The 22,640-nt window shown below is 36.6% G+C and overlaps 1 protein-coding gene across 1 annotated transcript in view; it reads right to left on the bottom strand.

The window, feature by feature from the left end:
• CD36 (CD36 molecule (CD36 blood group)) overlaps window positions 1–22,640 on the bottom strand; it is a 69,455-nt gene that overhangs the window by 41,116 nt on the left and 5,699 nt on the right. Inside the window, exons 2-4 of the mRNA XM_027774139.1 lie at window positions 16,600–16,693; window positions 15,932–16,139; window positions 2,810–2,970 (exon numbers count right to left, since the gene is read on the bottom strand). Coding sequence (XP_027629940.1) covers window positions 2,810–2,970; window positions 15,932–16,051 — 281 coding nt within the window. The 5' untranslated portion in view covers window positions 16,052–16,139; window positions 16,600–16,693. The remainder of the gene's footprint in view (window positions 1–2,809; window positions 2,971–15,931; window positions 16,140–16,599; window positions 16,694–22,640) is intronic.

Genomic DNA, 22,640 nt, shown 5'->3' with positions numbered 1-22,640 from the left:
CGCAAAAAAAAAAAAAAAAAAAAAAGATAACCAGTTGTTTTCTTATTATTTAAAACATCAGACAAGCAAAGGTGACATCATGAGACAAGATCTCTAGTTGACTAGGAAGCTCCTTAAAATTGTTAAAGAGTTTACTGTTCATGAAATTTAGCTGTAAATCCACATCTTTAGCCTTTCCTCCACTGCTTCTCCAAGCAGATCAAGTAGAGTACATCCAACCCAGCCCCTTCCTGTCCCTTAGGCAGATAGATTATAGACTGTAAGAATACAATGCATATTAGCTGCTCTCTATCAAGAGTAGAATTAGGTCCAATAAACTTTCCTGTCTCCAAATAATACTCTTAAAAGTGAAAAAAATTTCCTCCAAAGAAAGAGCATAGAAGCAAACAAAAGTTCTGAAATTGTAATAATTATTCTCTTTCACACTTACTCAGTTTATTCAGGTAATACTTTTAACTTTATTTATTTATTTATCTTAATTTGATCAGAGAGGACAGAGTGAGAGAGAGTAAAAGTGAGAAAGCAAGGTCTGGGACTCGAACTGTGGCCAGCCATGTGGGATTCTAGCACCCCTAACCACCATGCCACTATGACCCCTATTCAGGTAATACTTTTAAATAGTTATGCTTAAACTTTCACTAGGTCTTGTGTGAATTCTGAAGTTTCACGGATATATATCATAGTTATAACGTTCTTTTAGAACAGGACATTCATATAGGCTTTTTGCTAATAACATAGGAACAAGATGGCCATAAAATAATTTCTTTTCCAGGACTAATAGGTAGCATGGTGGTTAAGGCACTGGACTCCGCCATGGCCAACCATGGCTTGAGTCTTTGGCCTGGGAGCTTGCTCTCTTTCTCTCTCCCTCATACATGACCTAATAATTACAATAATAATAATAATATACAATAATAATAATAATAATAAAATTCAGTGAATAATTATTTTTAAAAATTTATTTTTTAATTAAGACTTTTCTTGCAACAGTGAAAAGTAAATCTTTGACAAAATTTTGAATATTCACAGACATGTACATAGAAACAAGGTATTTGGGCACAATGACTAAAACAGATATCAAGGCCCTCTACAGTTTATACAAAGACTTTGAAAAAGTTCACAGAAAATATGTATCATGAAAAAACTATGTATGCATTTCAACTTTTATTTTTTGATGCCAAAATATACTCCACTTTTTTCCAATTTCATTTTTCCACTAACTGTTTGAAGTTCCCTCAGATAACAGGTGCTATGGCAGGAGGTCTTATTCTCACCATGACTACCGTTATTTCACTATATTTAGGACATGAGTTGTCAACCTAGAAACATCTTAATTCTTTGGAGAGAAAGGAAGATTATATCATCATACAGTATCCAAAACAGATTTTAAAACTATAATTATGAGTTAGAAGAAATCGTTACAAATACAGCATTTTGTGCTAAGAACTCATCATGGTATAGAACTCATAATTACCATTGAGAGAAAAATCATATATTTATATAACAAATGATAGAGCAGGACTTAGTTATGCCTTTATATGGATATCATACATATAATCCTAATCCTTGGTTAATATTCTCTTCAGAAGTGAATTAAGGGAATGTATGGTAAATGTATAACATATTTAGCCTCAGTGCTAGGGAAATGATAAGAATAAAACTGCTAGATAAATGTTAACACCTAATTGACTTGGAAATTAGTTTGAACATAAATCCTTAGCAGGCAGTTGTTATGTGAAATGAGTTTAATGCCGTGGTTCTTTATTTATTTTTCTTTTGGAGAGGTTTTTGCTATAGAGCGCGTGTGCTCACCAGAAAGACAGAGAGACAGAGAGAGAGAAAGTGAGAAATCAACCCCCCAGGGGAGATGGCCACGCCGCAATCCCTTCTCCTCTATTCTTCTCTTGGGATTTTTGGGCACGCACTCACACACACCAGAGTGAGTTTAAGCCTCTGGGTCCAGGACTCGAACCACGGTCAACTACATGGGAATCCAGTGACATAGCCATTATGCTAACTGCTGGTCCCAGTACCATGGTTCTTAAAATTGAGTATGTATTATAATCACCCAGAGGGTTTGCAAAACTCATTACTATGCTGCTCCAGTAATTTACTTGGTTTGTGGTGGAATCTGAGAGTCTGCATGGACACCAAGTTCCCTGATGCTGCTGCTGAATAGAGGCCACATACTGAGAACCACTGGAACAATACATGCATTTAATACTGATATTTTTTCCTGTTCAGCATGCAAACTTCAGACTTGTTTAAAATATATGACACAGGTTCAAAACACTATAACTTATTAAACATAGGGAAATTATTTGTTGCTGGTAAGTTTATAATAAAACTTAGATCTCTTGGGGTCAGCAATATGGTATAACTGTTACATTACTGGACTCCATATGGTTGATTATGGTTTGAGTCCTAGACCTGGCAGCTTAAAACTCGCACTGGCCATATGTGCATGAGTGCCCAGAATCCTGAGAGAAGAATGGAGGAGAAGGAATTTCTGAGTGGCCATCCTCCCGGAGGGTGATTTCTTGCTTTCTGTCTCTCCTGTCTCTCTGGCAAGTGCATGTGGCCCACAGCAAAAATCACTCTTAAACTAACAAGAACCTTATATTTCTTTTCTAGACATAATAAATATTTGGTTAATATGTGTTTCTTTTCATTTATTCAAATTAAATAATAATTAGGTCCTTAGATTAGGATTCCACACAAGGGAAACTATTTGGAGGTAACTTATTGGCAAGAAGATAATCAGTATATTTCAGACCAATTGCAATGTAAAATGTAGGTATTCACTTACCTGTACGTGTAAGGACCTCTTTGCTTAACCTTTATGTTGCTGCTGTTGACTATCACTTCCTGTGGATTTTGTACATCAAAGATCCAGAACTGTCTGTAAACTTCTGTGCCTGTTTTAACCCAATTTTGAAAAGCAATGGTACCTTCCTCAAGGACAGCTTCCTATGACAAAGAAAAGTTTGGGTTATTTCTTTGTGGTAAATACAGGTACTTGATTTCTCAAGAGACATTGCTTTTGTTTTTTAATAATCTTGAGTAATCCAGGATGAAGGTCCAAGCTCAGGTATCTTGTTCATAACATCTGCAATATCTGGACTTGAGACAGAAATGTTCTCAATGTGTCATAGCAACCTCTCTTAGTCTTGGACAAAGAGAATCAGTGTGTAATACTGAAGACATAGATTTGATTTTAAGACAAATCATTGGCAAACTTTAGAGTGACCCTATGGCAATATTGGAACCGTTTATAACATAACTCATTCAGCAAATTTCATTAAAGTTGTTCCAGACAAGTTCTTACCAATTTGATCGTCAACTTCTCTTCTGCCTCTAAGGGAGTTGGACTGATGAGGCAAAACAGAGAAGTGAAAGAAAAATCTAGTACTATAATTTTAGAAGCTTTTTTCTTTTCTTCACAAGCTAGATATTTCAAGGGATAATGCTGTTTATTAAGAAAATAAATAATTTCGTGTAAAAAACCACAAATCTGAGTTCTACTCTTCAAAATCCTGCTCAATATGGCCTCCCTATTCCCAGTATATTTACAGCCCCTCATTATTACATGCTTCCAAAAAAGTACAAGAGCCCAATTCATCACAATTGGGTTCCTACTTTTTAAAGAAAAGAGCAAGATAAGGAAGTATTCTAGTTTTCCTATGTGAAGTCCATTAAAAATCACCAATGCCCACTGTACTCAAAATAGAAGAGTGAAAATATATACCTATGACAAAAGCCAAAAACAAACAAACAAACAAACAAAAAGCTCTGTATTAGAAATTTGGTTTCTCACATTACGAACTTTGGGACCAAATATAAAGTCACCGAACCCTTCAAAGTTTATTGCATTCTCTTTAAAATGAGGCAGTTACCACAGACGCATTCCCAGTTTCCTTTCAGGGCTTTGCTCACTGAGCAAGAAGTCAACAAAGCCATAGTAACTAGTGCAAACAAAGGTGGTATTGTAATAGGCAGTATTTCCAATTAGGGACCTTGGGAAGAATGCCCGGGTCAGAGAGCACTAGCTTACTTTACTGTGTTAAAGGAAGAGGAAGAAAACTATTTCACAGAAAACGAACCTCTAGAGACACATGAAGATAGAAACAATCTGATCTGTTTCCTTCACCTGGAAGCATCTTTCCTAGAAGAATGGATCTGGAAAGCACAGGGGACATTATCACCTGTGCTAGTACGAGAGCAGCAGAGGCACTGAGAAACCAGGTGGCTGGCCCAGGGGAAAGCTAGGCAAATGGTAATGGGGTCATGACAAAAATCCTGGTCTCTGACCCCTACTCTCTCCCTTTACCACATATTATTTCTGTCTTCTTTTCTTTAATGTCACTCTCTGCATTTAGTAGATGCCAAACTGAGTTTTGTATCTTCCAGATAGTTTACATATTGCTTAATGCAGAGAATAAGGGAATTTCTTAAAGAACTGGGCATGCTGTTAAAGGGCAATTACAAAATTTTGTGCTGTTGCAATCCATTTAGACGGGGTATGTGGGAACTCTGAAAGTGATGTTCCAATCTCTACTGCTTTTTACAACAAATTTTCTGTGGAAAACTTTTTACTTCTTAATCACCATGCCACCTGTTGTTCTTCCGGTATTTTGGGCACACACACACACACACACACACACACACACACAGACATGGGCACCCTGGTTTTTTTTTGTTTTTTTTTCAAGCCACCAGTTCTGGGACTTGAACTACACAGTCAGCCATGTGAAATAACAGCCACTTTAACCACCATGTCATCAGTTGGCCCTCAAGAGACTTAATGAAGACAGAATATATTTACAACACACGCATATTCTCACACTGTAAGAATCTTATGGCCTAATGCAACATCTGTAGCACCCTGTTTTTTTTTTGTTTTTTTTTCAAGCCACCAGTTCTGGGACTTGAACTACACAGTCAGCCATGTGAAATAACAGCCACTTTAACCACCATGTCATCAGTTGGCCCTCAAGAGACTTAATGAAGACAGAATATATTTACAACACACGCATATTCTCACACTGTAAGAATCTTATGGCCTAATGCAACATCTGTAATTTATCAGGTTTCTCTCAAGGTACATATTTTATTTCAGTTCCTTTTTTTTAATTTTTCTGTTTATTTCTTCCATGAGTGAGAGAAATAGAGATAGAGCACCTCTTACAGAGATGACACAGCAACCCATTGCCAGCCACCCCTAGATTATGGCTATGCATATGCCCAGCACACTCAGGTAGTTCTCCAGAGAAATCTGAAACTTTCCTACATGGGTCAGTCTTGCAGAGTATGGTGTTTTATCATCTGAATACTTCTTAAGTTCTTTTTTGCTTTTTCTAGAGAGAGATTTTTGCTATAGGGCACATCCACTCACTGGAGAAACAGCGACAGAAAGACAGAAAATGAGAAATCACCATCCACGGGGATGGCCATGCTGTAATCCCTCTCCTCCATTCTCCCCTTGGGATCTTTGGCATGGATGCACATGCCCTTGGTGTGTTTCAAGTTGCTAGGTCCAGGACTCAAACTGCAGTCGACTATGTGGGAGACCAGTGATGTAACTATTACACCACCTGCTGGTCCCCTTCAGTTCTTAAAGTACACTATATATTTATATAGAATTGAAAGGAACTGTGCCAAAATGTGCTTGACAGGACAGAACATCTCCCTAACTCATACATGTGCATGTAAATATCAAAAATATTATGATTGTAACACACCTATTTTCTATAAAGCCATAAATCATTTTGCCTTATTTGTTGCTGGAAATGTTCTTTAACATGGAAAAATTGATTCTGAAAGAGTTGAAATAAGCACATTGAATTATCAGCTGTTAGAATTAGGAACTAGATGGTCCTAAACCAACCCCATCCAATTTTTTCAAAGATAGAAAATGACCCTAGGGAAAAAGATGCCTGATTCAATGTTATAGGCCAGCTTAGTAACAGATAATGGAGAAATCAGGTCTTTTTACTTCGCTCTTGTGTAGTTTCCATGATTTTTTCAGAGACAAAGATAAACATATTGAAGTAGTCAAAATAAGAATACAATTCTTGGGGACAGTAAGTGCCATGGTTGTTAAGATGCTGGACTTCCACATGACTGACGGTGTTTGGAATCCTAGACCTGGTAGCTTGAAAATCACGCAGGGTATGTTACATGTGTGCCCAAATCCCTTTGAGGGAAATGAAGGAGAAGGGATTGTGACCTGGCCATTACCCTTGGTGGAGTGGGGCGATTTCTCACTTTCCTCTCACTGTCTCTCTCTTACTCCCTCTAGTGAGTACACTTGCCCTATGACAGAAAAAAAAAAATCTTCTGATACCAACACTACTATATGTATTACAAAATTGGATAGCCAATAGCCACTCCTCAACTCCATAGATAAATATATCACAAGCTCCTTTGCTTTTCAAAGGAGCAAAAGATATTATATCCTTTGTGAATTTAAAAGGGGTTGATTTCAAATTGGATTGAAATAGCTAGCATATATTGCAAATCTTTAAGTAAATGTGAAGTATAAAGCTGATGGTATGCACACAGAAAAAGAAATATATTTTAGGAACCTCTCTTAGCTAATGTGTACATCAGTATTTGATCCTGATGCAACCTGTGTAACCCAACTGAATTCCATCTGCTGACTCTCACATAGCCTGGTTCCCAGTTGGGATGTAAGTCATTAACCTTGAAACTTCTATTCTGCAATATCAATTTAAAAAATAGATGTTTGGGACAGTAATATCTTCTATATGGTTACATACGCACTTGATTATTGCTGTTGCATGAAAACAGTACTCATCTGTGTGACTGACAGTTTAGCATAATTATCAAAATGCCCTTAATACGTTCCTATGCATGGAGTTGGTAGAATTCAAATAGTAGTAACTCATGTTGTTTCATTTCTCAAGGACTTTATACTAAGAGGATCACATACAGCAGATGTAAATCTAGGAGTCAGATTCCCTTATCCTATCCCCACTCCGACAAAGTAAAGAGGCTCCTTCTCTCAAAGCATAGAACCAATAGGTTCACAAAAAACTTAAGGTGATGGGACCAGCAGTTAGCGTAATGGCGATGTTGCTGAACTCCCATGTTGTCGACTGCGGGTCACGTCCCAGACCCGGTGGCTTGAAACTCATGCCAGGTGCGTGTGTGTGCGTGCCCAAGATCCCGAGATGAGAATGGAGGAGAAGGGATTGCGGTGTGGCCATCCCTCCTGGGGGGTGATTTCCTGCTTTCTGTCTCTCTGACTCTCCATCTCTCTCTGTCTGTCTGGTGAGCACATGCGCCCTGTAGCAAAAACCTCTCCAAAAAAAAAAAAAAGAAACCTTAAGGTGGTTATTTAACTTTTTTGCACCTCAGTTTCCTCATCTGTAAAATGAGAATAATCATACTATTAAGCCAAACTACATGAACTTAGTATTTTTTAAAATAAAAAAGTTGAATACCAGCATTTTCATGTTTCATTTCATATGGTTTAATTAAATATGTACTTTCGTAGGTGGTTATGAGGACTAAGGAATGTAAGCACTTTGAATAATATTAGCATACAGCAGACTTCAATGTTAGCTATTGGTATCAGGCAAATCATGTCCACCCTTTAGAACTCTATCATTTGCCCCCCATAGTGCTTTAAACGCTTAGCTCATTGTATCTGCTATCTACGTCAGTCCTGTGCCAATGACTCCATGTAATACCCTGCAGCACTTCTTTTCCTGCTATTTAATAATTTTACATTTACTGTCTCTCCAGTAAAACTTCAAAGGCAGAAGTATATCAGGAATAGCATCCCCGTCCACACCCACTACTACAATGTGCTTGTTAACTGGTCTGAAACAGAACAGTGTCCCCATGTACATAAATTCTCATATGGTTATGCATTGTGTCTGTGCACACTGAGAAACAAAAGAATCAGGATCTTAGTGAAAGTTGTGTGGATTCTCCAGTCATAAAATGGCTTCAGTATCAGTTTATTGTCATCGGTTAAAAACCAGGAAAAAATTCGGGCACACATACTGGAGTAGTATGCTTTAAAATATTTCTGAGACTCCAAGATTAGCCTCTAATAATTTATATAAAAACCTAATGGGGGATTTTTTTTATTTGACATGAAACATAAATGACTTTGATATTAAATTGCATGGAGAAAGAAAATTATATATGCTTATCTGCTATTTCTTGAAACATTATGTTTAAGTGCTGTTTCTTATTGCAGTTATATGCAGATATATGCACTGTTTAATTCATTTTCATGATTCTTTTTTTTTTTTAGTTTGCTAGAGAGCACGTTTGCTCTCTGAAGAGAGACAGAGAGTGAGATAAGGATATTCAGAAAGTATCCCCCATAGAGGATGGCCGTGCCACAATTGCTCCTCCTCCACTTTGTCCTTTGGGGATTTGGGACATGTATGCACATTCACCCTGCATTTTTTTACCTGGATTTTTAAAATTATTATTATTATTATTATTTTAGAGATATTTTGCTCTAAGGTGCATTGGCTGGCCAGTGACAGAAAATGAGAAATCATCCCCTAGCAGGGAGGGCCATGCTGCACTCCCATCTCCTCCATTCTCCTCTCCAGATTTTGGGCATGCATGCACACGTGCCTGGCATGAGTTTTAAGCTGCTGGGTTCGGGATTCAAACCATGGTCGACTATGTGGGAGGGAGTCCACATCTGCTGTTCCCCCCAGCATGTTTTTTAAACTGTTAGGTCTAGGACTCTAACTGCACAGTCACCCATGTGGGATTCAGTCACCTTAACTACCATACAGTCAGCTGGTTCCATGCCGCCATTTTAGCTTGAAATATTTTGGAATATTTATTTGTTTTCATCTTATGTCATTAAATATAAAACAAATTTTGCCATTGTTAATACTTAATACTTAGGATATTTCTTTATTGAGCTTTTTAGATACTATGAAAAGGACAAATTATTTTATCTGGAAATACTATAAGTACATCTAATGAAAGTAATATAAACATAAAGTAAGTATGTTATTAAAATGTAGACTATTGATTAAAAAGTCATTTATTGAATCATATTAATAGATATTTATTATTTTACCTAAAAGCATTTATTACAATGCAAGCTAGTAAGGGATAATTTTTTTCAAGAATGAGGAAAATGATGGTATAGTTAAGCATTACTCCTTTTTTTTTCTTTTTTTCTTTTTTAGTTTTTGGTATAGGTCATGTGCACTAGCTGGAGAGAGAGGTTGGGTGGGGGAAGGGAATGAGAAATAACCCCCAGAGGGATGGCCATGCTAAAATCCCTTCTTCTCCATTCTCCTTTTATGTGGGCATGCATACATATGCCCCGGTATGATTTTCAGGCCTTTGGGTCAAGGACTCTAACTGCACAACTGGCCACATAGGATCCAGCTGCTCTAATCTCTACAGCATCTGCTGGCCCAAGCATTAGTCTTTTAATTGGAAAAAGTAAACTTTTAATTCTCTTTTTATGTTTTGTAGCTAATATAGAAAAATTTTAAATTGATGTAAAATTATGTTATATTCACTAAACATTTTGTCAACCTTTATTAACAATGTCAAGTGATAAATTATCTTTTGCAAATGGTGGCAGAATTTTGAGTTTTTCTCAAGTGTTTTGTCAATTTCTACATTCATAGCAGCTCCTGTTGCTGACTTTTTGTCTAACTAAAACGACTGCATAAACCTGCTGGGCTCCACACAAATCTATTAGGACTCAAAGTAAAAAATACTGTAAGAAAGTTTCCAACTATAATCCACAAAAAAGTACAAAGCTTCAGAAAACACCCGTTAGAAATAAAGATAAAATGTACTCGAGATTTCTGAACTATTGGATCCAGCAAGAGACATGGTGGCTTAGGCGCAGGACTCCCACATGTCATACAACAGTTCAAGTCCGGACCTGGTGGCTTGCTTTCTCACTTTCTCTCTCGCTCTCTCCATCTCTCTCTGGTAAGAGTACATGCCCTGTAGCAAATTAAAAAAAAATAATAAAAATAAGTGAAATAGGGAACCAGCAGTTAGCGTAATGGCTATGTCACTGGACTCCCACGTAGTCGATCGCGGTTCGAGTCTCGGACCCGGTGGCTTAAAACTCACACCGGGCACGTGTGCGTGCGTGCCCAAGATCCCAAGAGGAGAATGGAGGAGAAGGGATTGCAGCATGACCATCCCCACTGGGGGGTGATTTCTCGCTTTCTGTCTCTCTGTCTCTCTCTGTCTGTCTGGCGAGCGCACGCGCCCTACAGTGAAAATCTCTCAAAAAAAAAAAAGTGAAATAGATAATGCTAATAAATGTTTTCTCTGGACTATTTAACTCATTTCAAATGATAGTTCCAAGATGTCACCTTTTTAGAACTAGAAGGTATCAAAAAGCTCTAACTCTATCCTTTATAAGTTAAAATATATATATATAAGATTATTAAAAAAATCTTTTTCAATAATTAGATTTTTTTCAAAATGACACTTGTACACAAGTAACAGTTTTCTCAATAGGCTATTATTCAAATAAATAAAGAAATAAATATGCAATACATTTTAAGGGTAAACAATAATTTACCAATACCAAAACCCTTATATGTTTGTAAAATAACAACATTATCCTAAATAGTCCTATGTCAGGGACTCTCTCTAGGTTTACATACAATTCAGAGTCATGACTCCTATTACATACCAAACATATACGCCAATATCATTTTAAACATAGCTTTTAAACTAAAGAAAATAAAAGTCTTATGCAAAGAAAGAAAAAGTCAGCATGATTACATGGAAATCTGAGAGCAATCTCAGGCTTAGCCTTAAATGAATCATAGACCTTGACCATTGTTGGTTTTTGATTGATGAGTCTGGGTCTGTGGATATTAGGGGCATACAAAGTAAACTCTCACTTAACAGGTTTTTGGAACTCATGTTTCCCTCAAATTTCAGTTTTGTACTTCCTCCTTCTTGAATCTGGATCCATAATGCTCCCTTTCATCCTTGTTTTACTCAAATAAACAACAACCTTCATTTCAAAAACAAGGAAAAGCCCTCTATTTCTTTATTTCACCACCCCCCTTTATTGCACTGCATTACTTAAATTATATTTCAAAATCATTACTGACCATATTTTCATTGGTGACCAAGATCTACTAATTATTGCCTCAATTTCTATCATCCAAAGAACATTTTATTTCTCTCTTTCCTTGAGTTCTGACTGTCCGCTAATTTCCAAGAAATTATATACTTATTATTTCTTTATTACAATCATTTCTGTTTGTTTCTTCTTGCCTTTGAACTATGCACAAATTCTAAAGTAATCCTTCTAATCTTTTCTCCCTATATTCAAACTTACTAGAAAGGATATCTACTGTTCAGTTTTATCTGTAATCTCTATAGCAATGACAAATCTGAGTTCTGACCTTTGAAATATGGACTGATGTTTTTAACAAACCACTTACAGTTTCACTTCCTAAGATGTATATTTATACACTAACTCAACTGGACATCTGGCAGTTTGTTATTTTTATAACTCCCTATCCTAATTTAGTCCCTCTAATCTCCATTTCAGCCCATTATCCATCAGTTCATACCTATAAACTCCACCACCCTAGGCCAAAGTAACGTACAATGCTAAAATTGTGCAAATATCTTTTAAAAGGGAATCTTAATTCTACTAGAAAGCGATCATTTCCTACATAATTTTTCTTGGTTTCCTGTCCTTGGTCTTCTCACCTTCTAATCCTCTCTAATGACCAGTTTTCAATTTTCTCTACTTTAGAAGCACACTGTCCAAGGAAGGTATCATCTAGTCTACCTTCAAATTACCGATGTTTGGAAATGGACATCCTTCATATGGGCTAGATGAGTTGGCAAGTTAATTTAAGGTCTTATGCCAAAAAGTGGATAAAATAATAGTACCTCCTCATAGATATTTATGAGAATTAAGTAAATGAACATATAGGAAGCTCATAATAAGCACTAAATAAATGCCAGTCATTAGATATTATCAGTCTTTAAATGCAAGCTATATGTCTTACACTTAAACACGTACACCAATTACTGTTGCATATCACATTTCACTTAAACATTCTGCCTGATGTTCAAAGCTTTCCAAATCTAACCCCATGCTGTTTGTCTAATCGTCTGTCTTGCTAATGCACTGTTCTTGATACATTCCTTACCTTCTTCATTCCCTCTTCACTCTATTTGCATTTCTACTTCTTTTTCTTCACTGTTATCTAATCCTTTGATATCTTCACTACAGTCTTTTTCCACTTCTAAAATTCTATATTCTTCAAAATCTAACTCAATTTCTACATTATTCTTGAAGTTCTTTTTAATACTCTGAGAGACTTCTCTTTCTAACTAGCATTTATTTTTCATATCTAATAACCTTTAATTCTGGAGTATCATCAGTCTCTCTTTTTTAATTTTTTTTGAGAGGTTTTTGCTATAGGGTGTGTGCACTCAATAGAAAGACAGAGAGAGAGAAAGCAAGAAATCACCCCCCAGGGGGGATGGCCACGCCACAATATCTTCTCCTCCATTCTCCTCTCAGGATCTTGGGTACACATACCCACGCACCTGGCGTGAGTTTAAGCCACTGGGTCCAGGCCTTAAAATGCAGTCCCAGGGAGTCCAACGACATAGCCAGTACACCAACTGCTGGTCCTGGGTCTCTATTTTTTTTTTTTTTAACAATATACTTTTTCCCGGTTATGTCTTACACTTGTTCATATAAAAAGATTTTACTCTCTCTTAGCTATTATACAAAAACACAGTCTGATGCCTCAAAACTCTTATTTCTCCTATTATGAGCTTAAAGGTAATATTTTAAAAATTAGGTAAGAAGCCATTAGGTAGCATGGTGGTTAAGGCACTGGACTCTCACAATGAGCACAGTTTGAGTCCCAGACCTGGTAGCTTGCTTTCTCACCTTCTCTCTCTCTCTCTCTCTTCCTCTCTCTCTCTTTCTGGTGAGTGAGTGTGTGCAAATTACAAACTAATAATAACATTAATACATAAAATTGAATATTTCTTTTTGGAAAATAAATAAAAAAATAAAAACTTAACTTCAAACAGATTTCAGCACCACAGATGCCCTCCAAGAGAATGTTCATTTATAGTAATTTTGTTACATGAAGAAAACTTATGTGATTAATACAGCTATTGATCCTCAATTACATATCATATAAACATTTCAAAAATTTTTTAAAATACTAAACACTAGAGAGTATTGTGACTTTTCTATTTGGAAGACTTTCCCAAAAGATTATTCATGATCTGTGTATTAACATGGACACTGATCCTCTCCCCTCTGTAGAAGATCCAGGGCAATACACAGTTTATAGAGCAGGAAGGGTGTTGGAGCAATGGCAATTCCATCTCACACTGATAGACAAGTCCCACCTTGCCATTATGCATCTTTCTCTCTTAACCTAAATCGAGAAAACAGGGAATGCTAAGGCAAAGATAACATTCAATTTATAATATTTTTTGCTTGTTTAAGCTTGTGAAACTGAAACTCTGTAGTATGTTAGCAATAGCAGAAATTGGATGACTATATTAATATTGAGCCAACATGGCCCACAAATATAGAAATGTTTACTTTTAAAATATTCTATCTTCGGGACCAGCAGTTGGTGTAATGGCTATGTCACTGGACTCCCATGAAGTCGACCGTGGTTCGAGTCCCAGACCCGGCAGCTTAAACTCATATCGGGAGTATGTGCATGTGTGCCCAAGATCCCGAAAGGAAAATTAAGGAGAAGGGATTGGATTGCTATGTGGCCATCCCCCCTGGGGGCGATTTCTCGCTTTCTATCTCTCTGTCTCTCTCTGTCTTTCTGGTGAGCTCATGTGCCCTATAGAAAAAACCTCTCCAAAAAAAATGTTTAAATTAAAAACAAAATACCCTATCTTTTATAGTAAGGCAGCAGCTATAACCATATTAGAATTATAGCAATATAGTATAGCTCTAGTAGTAGGATTTCTTTTTTTTTCAATAATTATTGTATCTAATTTTATTCATTGTCTTTTTTTTTTTTTAAATTAGAACAGAGAGAGAGAGACAGAGAAAGAGAGAGGGAAAGTGAGAAAGCAAGCTGCCAGGTCCAGAATTCAGACCTTGGTCAGCCATGTGGGAGTCCAGCACTTTAACCACCATGCCACCAGCTGGCCCATAGTAAGAAGACTTCTTTTAACTTAAAATGATTTACCATTTTTGTCTAAAAAAGGACAAAAAAAACCCAGGAAGTAGTAACTTCTTGTCATGAGTATTTAGATTTGAAATTAATTCTTTATATTAATGTGTCAGTGCTTCGGTGAAATAAAATGGTATTTGTTTTCATTCCTAGCAAGAGCACTATATCAACCGTGTAAGAATGGATGAGAGAGAGAATATTCTTGTGACAGAAATTTTAGCATGCATTTGTAGGCTAATATTCTGATTCAATTTTTGTTGTTCCCCATTATGAATGGTTCCTACTAGCTGTCTAGATCATTGGCAGCTTAACCAAACTGGAAGCTGAACCCAGCACTCAGATATGTTTTATTTGGCTAGCGTTATGTTTTAAAAAGTGAAGATGTATGCCTTTGGGCAGGATACACCCTCTCAAGTTCACAATGGTCTCTGTTCTTCATTACATCTTTGTTTTGGCAGCTTCCATTTTTTACTCCTCTCTCCAAACTTCTGACACTGTATGAATTTACCATCTATGATTTAGGATTTCAGAAGATCTGCTCCTCTTTATTCTGATTTTCCTTTTAGTGAGTGAGAATGAACTATGATGGGAGATGAGTCCTAATTTTCGTGCAAAGCCTGTCTATTGAATCACTCAAATTTTAGTTACAACTCTGAACAATGTATTTATATGTACTGACATATTTCCTACATATTTCTGGAAGCATTTTCTGATAGTCAAATATAAAGCTTCAAAAATAGGAACTACTTAAAAGACAATTATACTATTTTTTTTTTCGCTATAGGGCACATGTGCTCGCCAGACAGACAGAGAGAGACATAGAGACAGAAAGCGAGAAATCACTCCCCAGGGGGGATGGTCACGCCGCAATCCCTTCTCCTCCATTCTCCTCTCGGGATCTTGGGCACACATGCACACACGCCCAGCATGAGTTTTAAGCCACCGGTTCCAGGATGCGAACCGCAGTTGACTACGTGGGAGTCCAGCGACATAGCCATTATGCTAACTGCTGGTTCCCGACAATCACACTATTTTAAAAAATGGTTTTATACATTCAATCAGTAGCTATCATTACAGCAACAAAATGAATTTTCCCAGCATAAATATGCTATATATTAAGCCAGCTAAAGACATCACCGTACACATTATCATCAACAGATCATGTTCCCTTTTTGTGTCCCTTAAATGTTTTGTTTTTGAGTGCACTGGTGTTTACAACTAATTAATCATCGCCAGTTACAGATGATCATATTATTATGAAAAGGAGCAGTTTATCAAACAAGAAAAAAAGCCCACCAGTTTACCAGACATTTTTGCCTCAATATTAAACACAAAGTTGAAAATATATATCCATCTATGTATATGATTTTACTTTTCTCAGTATTAAACTAAATATAACTACTTTTACATCTCTCTTCACAAAATATATTTCTTATTCAAAAGCATGTGAATATATAGTCATAATTAAAAACAATTGTTTTTATTAACCTGCATACCTATAAATAGCATTCATCAGAATTTGATAAATATATTTATGATAATAATGTAGTCTTGTAAAATATACATTCTCCTTGTGACATTCACACCTGATCACTTCTCTAACAAGTAGAATTGTGGTAGTCCTTAATCACCCACATGCCAGGAACATAACATTACCATGAAATAGGAGCAAAAAGGAGACAGAAGAGAAAGCAAAACAGCAGGACAATGAATATGCTTTGGATTATTGGTACCTTTTGAATTGTCTTCTCAATAATCATGTCTCCCACGGGCATTAGAATACCTCCGAACACAGCCAGGACTGCACCAATGACAGCCCCGGAGATGAGCCCACAGTTTCGACTGCAGCCCATTCCTCTCGCTCAGGAGACAAATCAAGGGTCAGCACCGGTTTGTTTCCAAGTCCCAGGTATGATTAAGAAGGTTTAACGAACTCAGGTTCTATCATTAGAAAGAGATCATAAAACAGAAGCTTAAATATCAGTATAAGAAGATCAAAGTACAGAGAAAACATGCAGCAGAAGCAGATAATTTTGCCAGTTAAAAAAAAAAATGCTTTTCTTTTTATCTTACCACACTTTTTCTAGATCCTTTCTGCTTTTGTGTTCCTCAAATAAAAGTACCATATAGGATGTTTAAAATTTTCTTTGCCTTAATTTTATTTCTGTGGATGATTAACATATTGAAACCTTATCTAAGGAACACCAGGCTTGTTCTCGCACCCTCATCTTCCCTCACCCTCGCACACTCAGTTGCATCCACACCCGCTATCTAGCTTCTCAACCCAAACCAACCATCCACACCCTGCCTGGAGTTCTCCTGCAAACGGAATGTGGGTAGACTTATGTTTTCTCAGTATAAATACTAAGTATGGTAGCAAATATCTTTTTTTTTACTATACCTTTTTCACGAATAAACAACAAGAAATAGATTTTGCAGGAAATGATCTGATGAGTCTCAGAAGGAATCAATTCTTCTAATCGTTTGTAAGCTATCTGTTAAAACAAAAAGGTATGGGTAAATAATAAAAACGTATTATCAGAAAATTAATACTAAGATACGCTCTAACATCATCATCATATCTGTTAAAAAATTTGCATCTTTATGAATATTGAGCTCATTTTTTGTCTTATACACATGATTAAGAACATGAGTTTAGGTTTTTGTTTTGTTTTGTTTTTTAGGTTTTTGCCATAGAGCATATGTGCTCAGCAGAGAAGAGAGAAACAGAGGGGAGGAAAGCGAGAACTCATCCCTTGGAGGGATGGCCACTCTGTAATCCCTTCTCCTCTTTTGCCTTTAGGGATTTTGGGCACTCACGCACAGGAACCCAGTATTCTTTTCAAGCCACCAAGTTCGGAATTCAAACTGCAGTTGGTCATATGGCAGTCCACGCGATCTTACCACCATGCCATCAGCTCATCCAGCACTGGCAATTTTAAAGAAATGTACTTTCCTTTCCTCTTCATTCTAATGACTTTTAGATTAGACTATAGATGTGAAGAATTTGAGGAAAATTTATAGCATAAAGGATGTTAATTTTCTTTTTCCTTTGTGTATATGAATATGTGTGTGGATGGGGCATGTATGTGTATTTGTGTGGAAGAAAACACCTAGATATATTTTAATCATTTCACAAAATTCTTGAAGCCTGGCCCATGGCCAAGGCACATTAGTTTTCTAAAATTCAAAAAATATGTTTCCCTTACAGAATTAGGGCAAATTATTATAAAATGTTCAAGCATGTATGTGTGTTGTTCTCTTGTGTGTATGTATTTTGTTTTTGTTTTTGTTTTTAAATAAAATCGTCTTTTTAAAAAGAAGCCCAAGACTAGTAGTATTTTATCTCCTTAGATTGTCTGCATTTGCACTGGAGAAAATGTGTATCCCATTTTGGATCAACCAGAAGTAGATATATGTGAATGGAGACCTTTAAAATATTTAAACTATTGGGACCAGCAGATGGCATAATGGCTATGTCACTGGACTTCATGTAGTTGACCATGGTTTGAGTCCCAGACCCGGTGGCTTAAACTCATGCTGGGTGTGTGTGCGTCCGCAAGATCCCAAGAGGAGAATGGAAGAGAAGGGATTGCAGTGTAGCCATCCCCACTGGTGGGCAGGGGGAGGGGTTCCTCACTTTCTGTCTCTCTGTCTTTCTGGCAAGAGCATGCGCCCTATAGCAAAAACCTCTCAAAAAAATGTTTTTTAAACTATAAAATCTCTCATTCCCAAAGGTGGAAGGACACTGCCTTGAGCACCTTTCTTGCTACAGAGAATTGAACATTTGGTTTTTAATCAGGTACTGGCATGGTAATAAGACTATTTTGATAGAAGGTAATAAGGCTATTTTGCTGGCTCCCAAGTAATTCTTGAGTTAAGGTTCTATTTTTTTTTTTTTCTTCCCCAACACGATGAAGGGGCAACAGGTGGTTAGAGGTTAAGGTGCTGGACTCCAACATGACTGATTGCAACTCAAGTCCCAAACCTGGTGGCTCAAAACTCATGCCAGGTGTGTGTGTGTGTGTGTGTGTGTGTGTGTGTGTGTGTGCCCAAAATCCCAAGAGGAGAATGGAGAAGGGACTATGGCATGGCCAAACTCTTGTGTGTGTGGTGATTACATCTCACTTTCTCTCTCTGTCTCTCCAGAAAACACTTGTGCCTTATAGTAAAAAATCTCTGAAAGAAACCAAACAAATAAGAAATCCCACAAAGATGGATTCTGCCAAGGAGCTATTGTGGGAACCCCTGCTTTGCCTGCAGTGGTGGCTCACTTTTTTGGGTTGTGGCTGAGGATGTATTCTTTCAATGAGAGGTGTTGCTTTCTTACTAAGTAGTCTCAAAGGTTTTAGTTTTTGCTTTTATTTTTTTAACATACTAAATCAAAATATTGTCTATTTTGTCATGTGCAGTTGATTCATGGCAATTCCATTCAAATTAATTTGTACTAATGCATATTTCATTCTTAGTTTTGCTATCTTTTTATGCCATAGTTAATAAGAAAAGATTGGAAGAAAACAATTTATGGTGTGCATAGATCATCTTTTAGTAAAATTACTAACAATTTATTTATGACTAATATCTGAAAACACATTTATTTTAATTATTTTGGTTGTAATGTCTTTTTTCATAGAGAATTTTGCTATACGGCATATGCACTCACCAGAAAGTTAGAGAGACAGAAAGCGGGAAATCACCCTTCAACCTATGAGGGATGGCCATGCCACAATCCCTTCTCCTCCAATCTCCTCCTGGGATCTAAGACATGAATGTACATGATCCCAGTATGACTTTTAAGACTCCAGGTCCGGGACACAAACCATAGTTGACTACACGTGAGTCTAGCAATGTAATCGTTATGCCATGTGCTGGTTTTATATTTTATTATATAAATATAAAAATTTATATTTTTAAATAGTCCCCTATGAAGGATATTTTAAGGTAATTTATTTATTCCATGAGAGAGAGAGAGAGAAGGAAAGAGAGAGAGAGAGAACTTCCAAGTATGTCTTGATGCACACCTGACCCCAAGCCTTGGATTATAGACAGGCATAATTTCTAGTGTACTTAAGGAAGTTCTCAGATGTGAACCCAGAACCTTCCCATGTGAAACAGTCTGACAGAGCATTGTATTTTACTATTGCACCACTGACTCGCCCCTGTGATGGCATTAAAAAAAAAAAAAAAGGGTTGGCCTATCATTGATACAGTCAGAATATGTTTTGTAGCTTATAAACAGATACTCTAATTCAAAATGTCCATGGCCAAGGGAGACATTCATACCAACAGAATGGAGGCTATAGGCAAAAAGAAGTACACACAGACCATTTCTGTCAATGTAAGTACAATAATAAAATTATATTTGTTATCATCTCAGGTGTTTCCAAGTTTTGTCACAATCAGAAGTGCCACTCTTATGCTTTGTTAGTATTTATTGTCCCTTGAAGAACCATGCAGTAACTAAGAAATGTTGCCTACAGAGCTAAGAAAATAATGATAAGAAAAATAAGACCTTTTTATCTGGGTCCAGCATCGCAATGTGTTGTCTTACTGCCGTGTTGTTGGCTAGTCCCCTCACAGACTGTGAATGGAATAAGAATAGCTTTCTCTGCCTTTTGAAATCATACAGTATGCTACCCCTATGGATTTGGCTATGACTGTCATAATGCAAAGAAACAAGTTATTTAAGGCCGATAATAAAAAACAAAAACTATGAAGTAGAATTTCTTTTCTAAAGCATAGTTATAAAACAGCTTACACTTTTCTTGATAGATAATCTTCTTTTTTTTTTGAGAGGATTTTTGCTATAGGGCGCGTGCGCTCGCCAGAAAAACAGAGAGAGACAGAGAGACAAAAAACAAGAAATCACCCCCCAGGGGGGATAGTCACACCACAATCCCTTCTCCTCCATTCTCCTCTCGGGATCTTGGGCAAGCACGCATACACGCCCGGTGTGTGTTTAAGCCACCGGGTCCAGGACTCGAATCATGGTCAACTACATGGGAGTCCAGTGACATAGCCATTACGCTAACTGCTGGTCCCTTGATAGATAATCTTTTAAGAAATCTCAGTACTTGCTAAACAGAGTATCCTTCTGATGTTCTGTTATGTCATACATTAATAATCATATTCAGGGTAGCTTATTAAATAATATTTTATGGAGTGCCTACTTCATAGGTCACCCCCAACTCTTTATCAGCAAGCTATATTAAGGAATCAGTAAAACCATAATGAACTCCCCCAACATAATGTACAATGTTTATTTCCAAATCAGGAATAATATCTAAATTTGAAAAGATGTAAAATAAAATTAAAAAGTAACACAAACATTGAAAAAAAATGATAGGTTTCTAGTCTGGTGTAACCAAGATTACGAGACAAGAGCAGAAACCAAAGATTGATTTGCCACTCCCTTGCTAGGTGACAGATGGCTGGCCACTTAATCTCTTTATACCTCTCTTTCCTTATGTGTAAAATGAGTTGCTCAGATGAAATCAGCAGTTCGTTTCTTTTTTTTAATTTAGATAACTAAACTGGTTCTTCACTTCAATTCTGACATGTAAGACAAATAAACACAGTGACTATAATACAGACACGGTTAAAACCCAGATACCCTCATTCTCTCATTCTCAACTTGCCCTCTTGCCTGATATTCTCTTTTCCTACTTCGATGAAGCTTTACAAGCCTTTGGCTTTGAAAGTCTATTTTAAAAAAAAAATGAGGCAGAGAATCTCCATTGTCAAATTCCAGTTTTGTGCCTATAACATAAATCTATTTTTAAAAAATATGCTAAGATTAAGTCATCTCTTTTAGAAAGAAATTTCATGTACTATATAAACATCACTAAAGATTCTCACTCAATGCTAATGTCATTTACAACTTTTACAGATGGAATATAAAATTATTTAAAAATTGAAATTCTATGCCTGCTAAAAAATACATATATATGTATGTGTGTGTTCATAATATATATATGTGTGTGTGTGTGTGTCTGTGTGTATACACACAGACACACACACACACACATATATATATTATGAACACACACATACATCATACAGACTTTAGGCTGCAACCTAGTCATGGATCTGTCTGACTTTGTCCAGAATCATTCTTTCCTCAAGTAGCTCATGCACTATGGGGAAGAGTATCTATAAAGGACAAAGAGTTCAAAGAGTGCCAACTAGAAAAGCCAGGGAGCAGCATATTCTCTCCAATCCTTCCCTCTCTACACCTGAACACTCTAACTATTACGACAGCTGTGGCTGGTGAGGCCAGATGTGTTGAGCAATGGGCAGGCCTGGATACTATCAAGGCTTAAAACTGAAGTGAATCAGTCCCCATGTGCCACTGCTGGTGACTCAGTTAACTGGAAAACAGAAGCATGAAGTAATTTATTCTGTGAAAACATGGTTAGACAGTTATGAGTCTCTTAGTGGTCTGCGTGATATATAATAAAGCTTCTAGTACTAATATAGCATCACTTCATCCATGTGCAGTACTGATATTTTAATGAAAGAGAGAGTCAGCTTGTCTGTTTGTTCCAATTCACAACATGATTGATTCATTTTTATTACCTCGATGTAAGTTGTTATTTTTTCCTCAAAGAACAGGAAAGTCACTTGACATTACTTGGGTTCATTTATTTCCTTCAGTTCCTTGACACCATGAGTAATGAAATATTGCTATTATAACCATACTTTATCTTTATGCTGCACACTACACGCTTATAATTAGTTTTATTCACTTGAGGGAAAAGAAGACCAAACATAGAATGTGAGACTTGTGGTAGGTACATAAAAGTTCAGATTGCTCAACACATTCTGTTTAACAGCTTTTCCACCCATATTTATTTTCAAGAGAAAGGATATTTTGTCTCTACCTGTCTATCACATTTAGCTATTTAGACCATGCACCATTTTTGTCTTTCACATTCAGTTTTCTTAAAAATACATTTTCTTACATATGAAAATAGGCAATTATTTCATTTGCCAATTTTGGATTACATTTTATTACTTACTAATTGATACTTTTCCCTTGTAAGAAACAGATAAGATGCTGATATCTGTGACTTACTTCTTGCTTAAAGTGCTTACATTTAGGAAGTCAAGAAAAAAGATGATCAACCCTATTAAAAAATGGAAGAAGGAGTTGAAAAAAACACTCACTAAAGATGACATAAGAATAGCCAAAAGGCATATGAAAAAATGCTCAACATTCCTCATCGTAAGGGAAATGCAGATCAAAACAACCATGAGATACGACCTAACCCCAGTCAGAATGACTAAGATTTAAAAAAAAAAAAGCAAAAAATGATAAGTGTTGGAGGGGGTGTGGTGAAAGGGGAACTCTCTTACACTGCTGGTGGGAATGTAAATTAGTCCAACCACTGTGGAGAACAATTTGGAGTTTCCTCAAAAGTCTACAAATAGAACTACCAC

The sequence above is a fragment of the Tupaia chinensis genome, unplaced genomic scaffold (genome assembly GCF_000334495.1).
Source record: "Tupaia chinensis unplaced genomic scaffold, TupChi_1.0 Scaffold000406_1, whole genome shotgun sequence".
In the NCBI taxonomy this organism is placed as follows: Eukaryota; Metazoa; Chordata; class Mammalia; order Scandentia; family Tupaiidae; genus Tupaia; species Tupaia belangeri.
The sequence above is the reverse complement of the archived record's forward strand: the minus strand, read 5'-3'. Positions and strand labels throughout refer to the sequence as shown.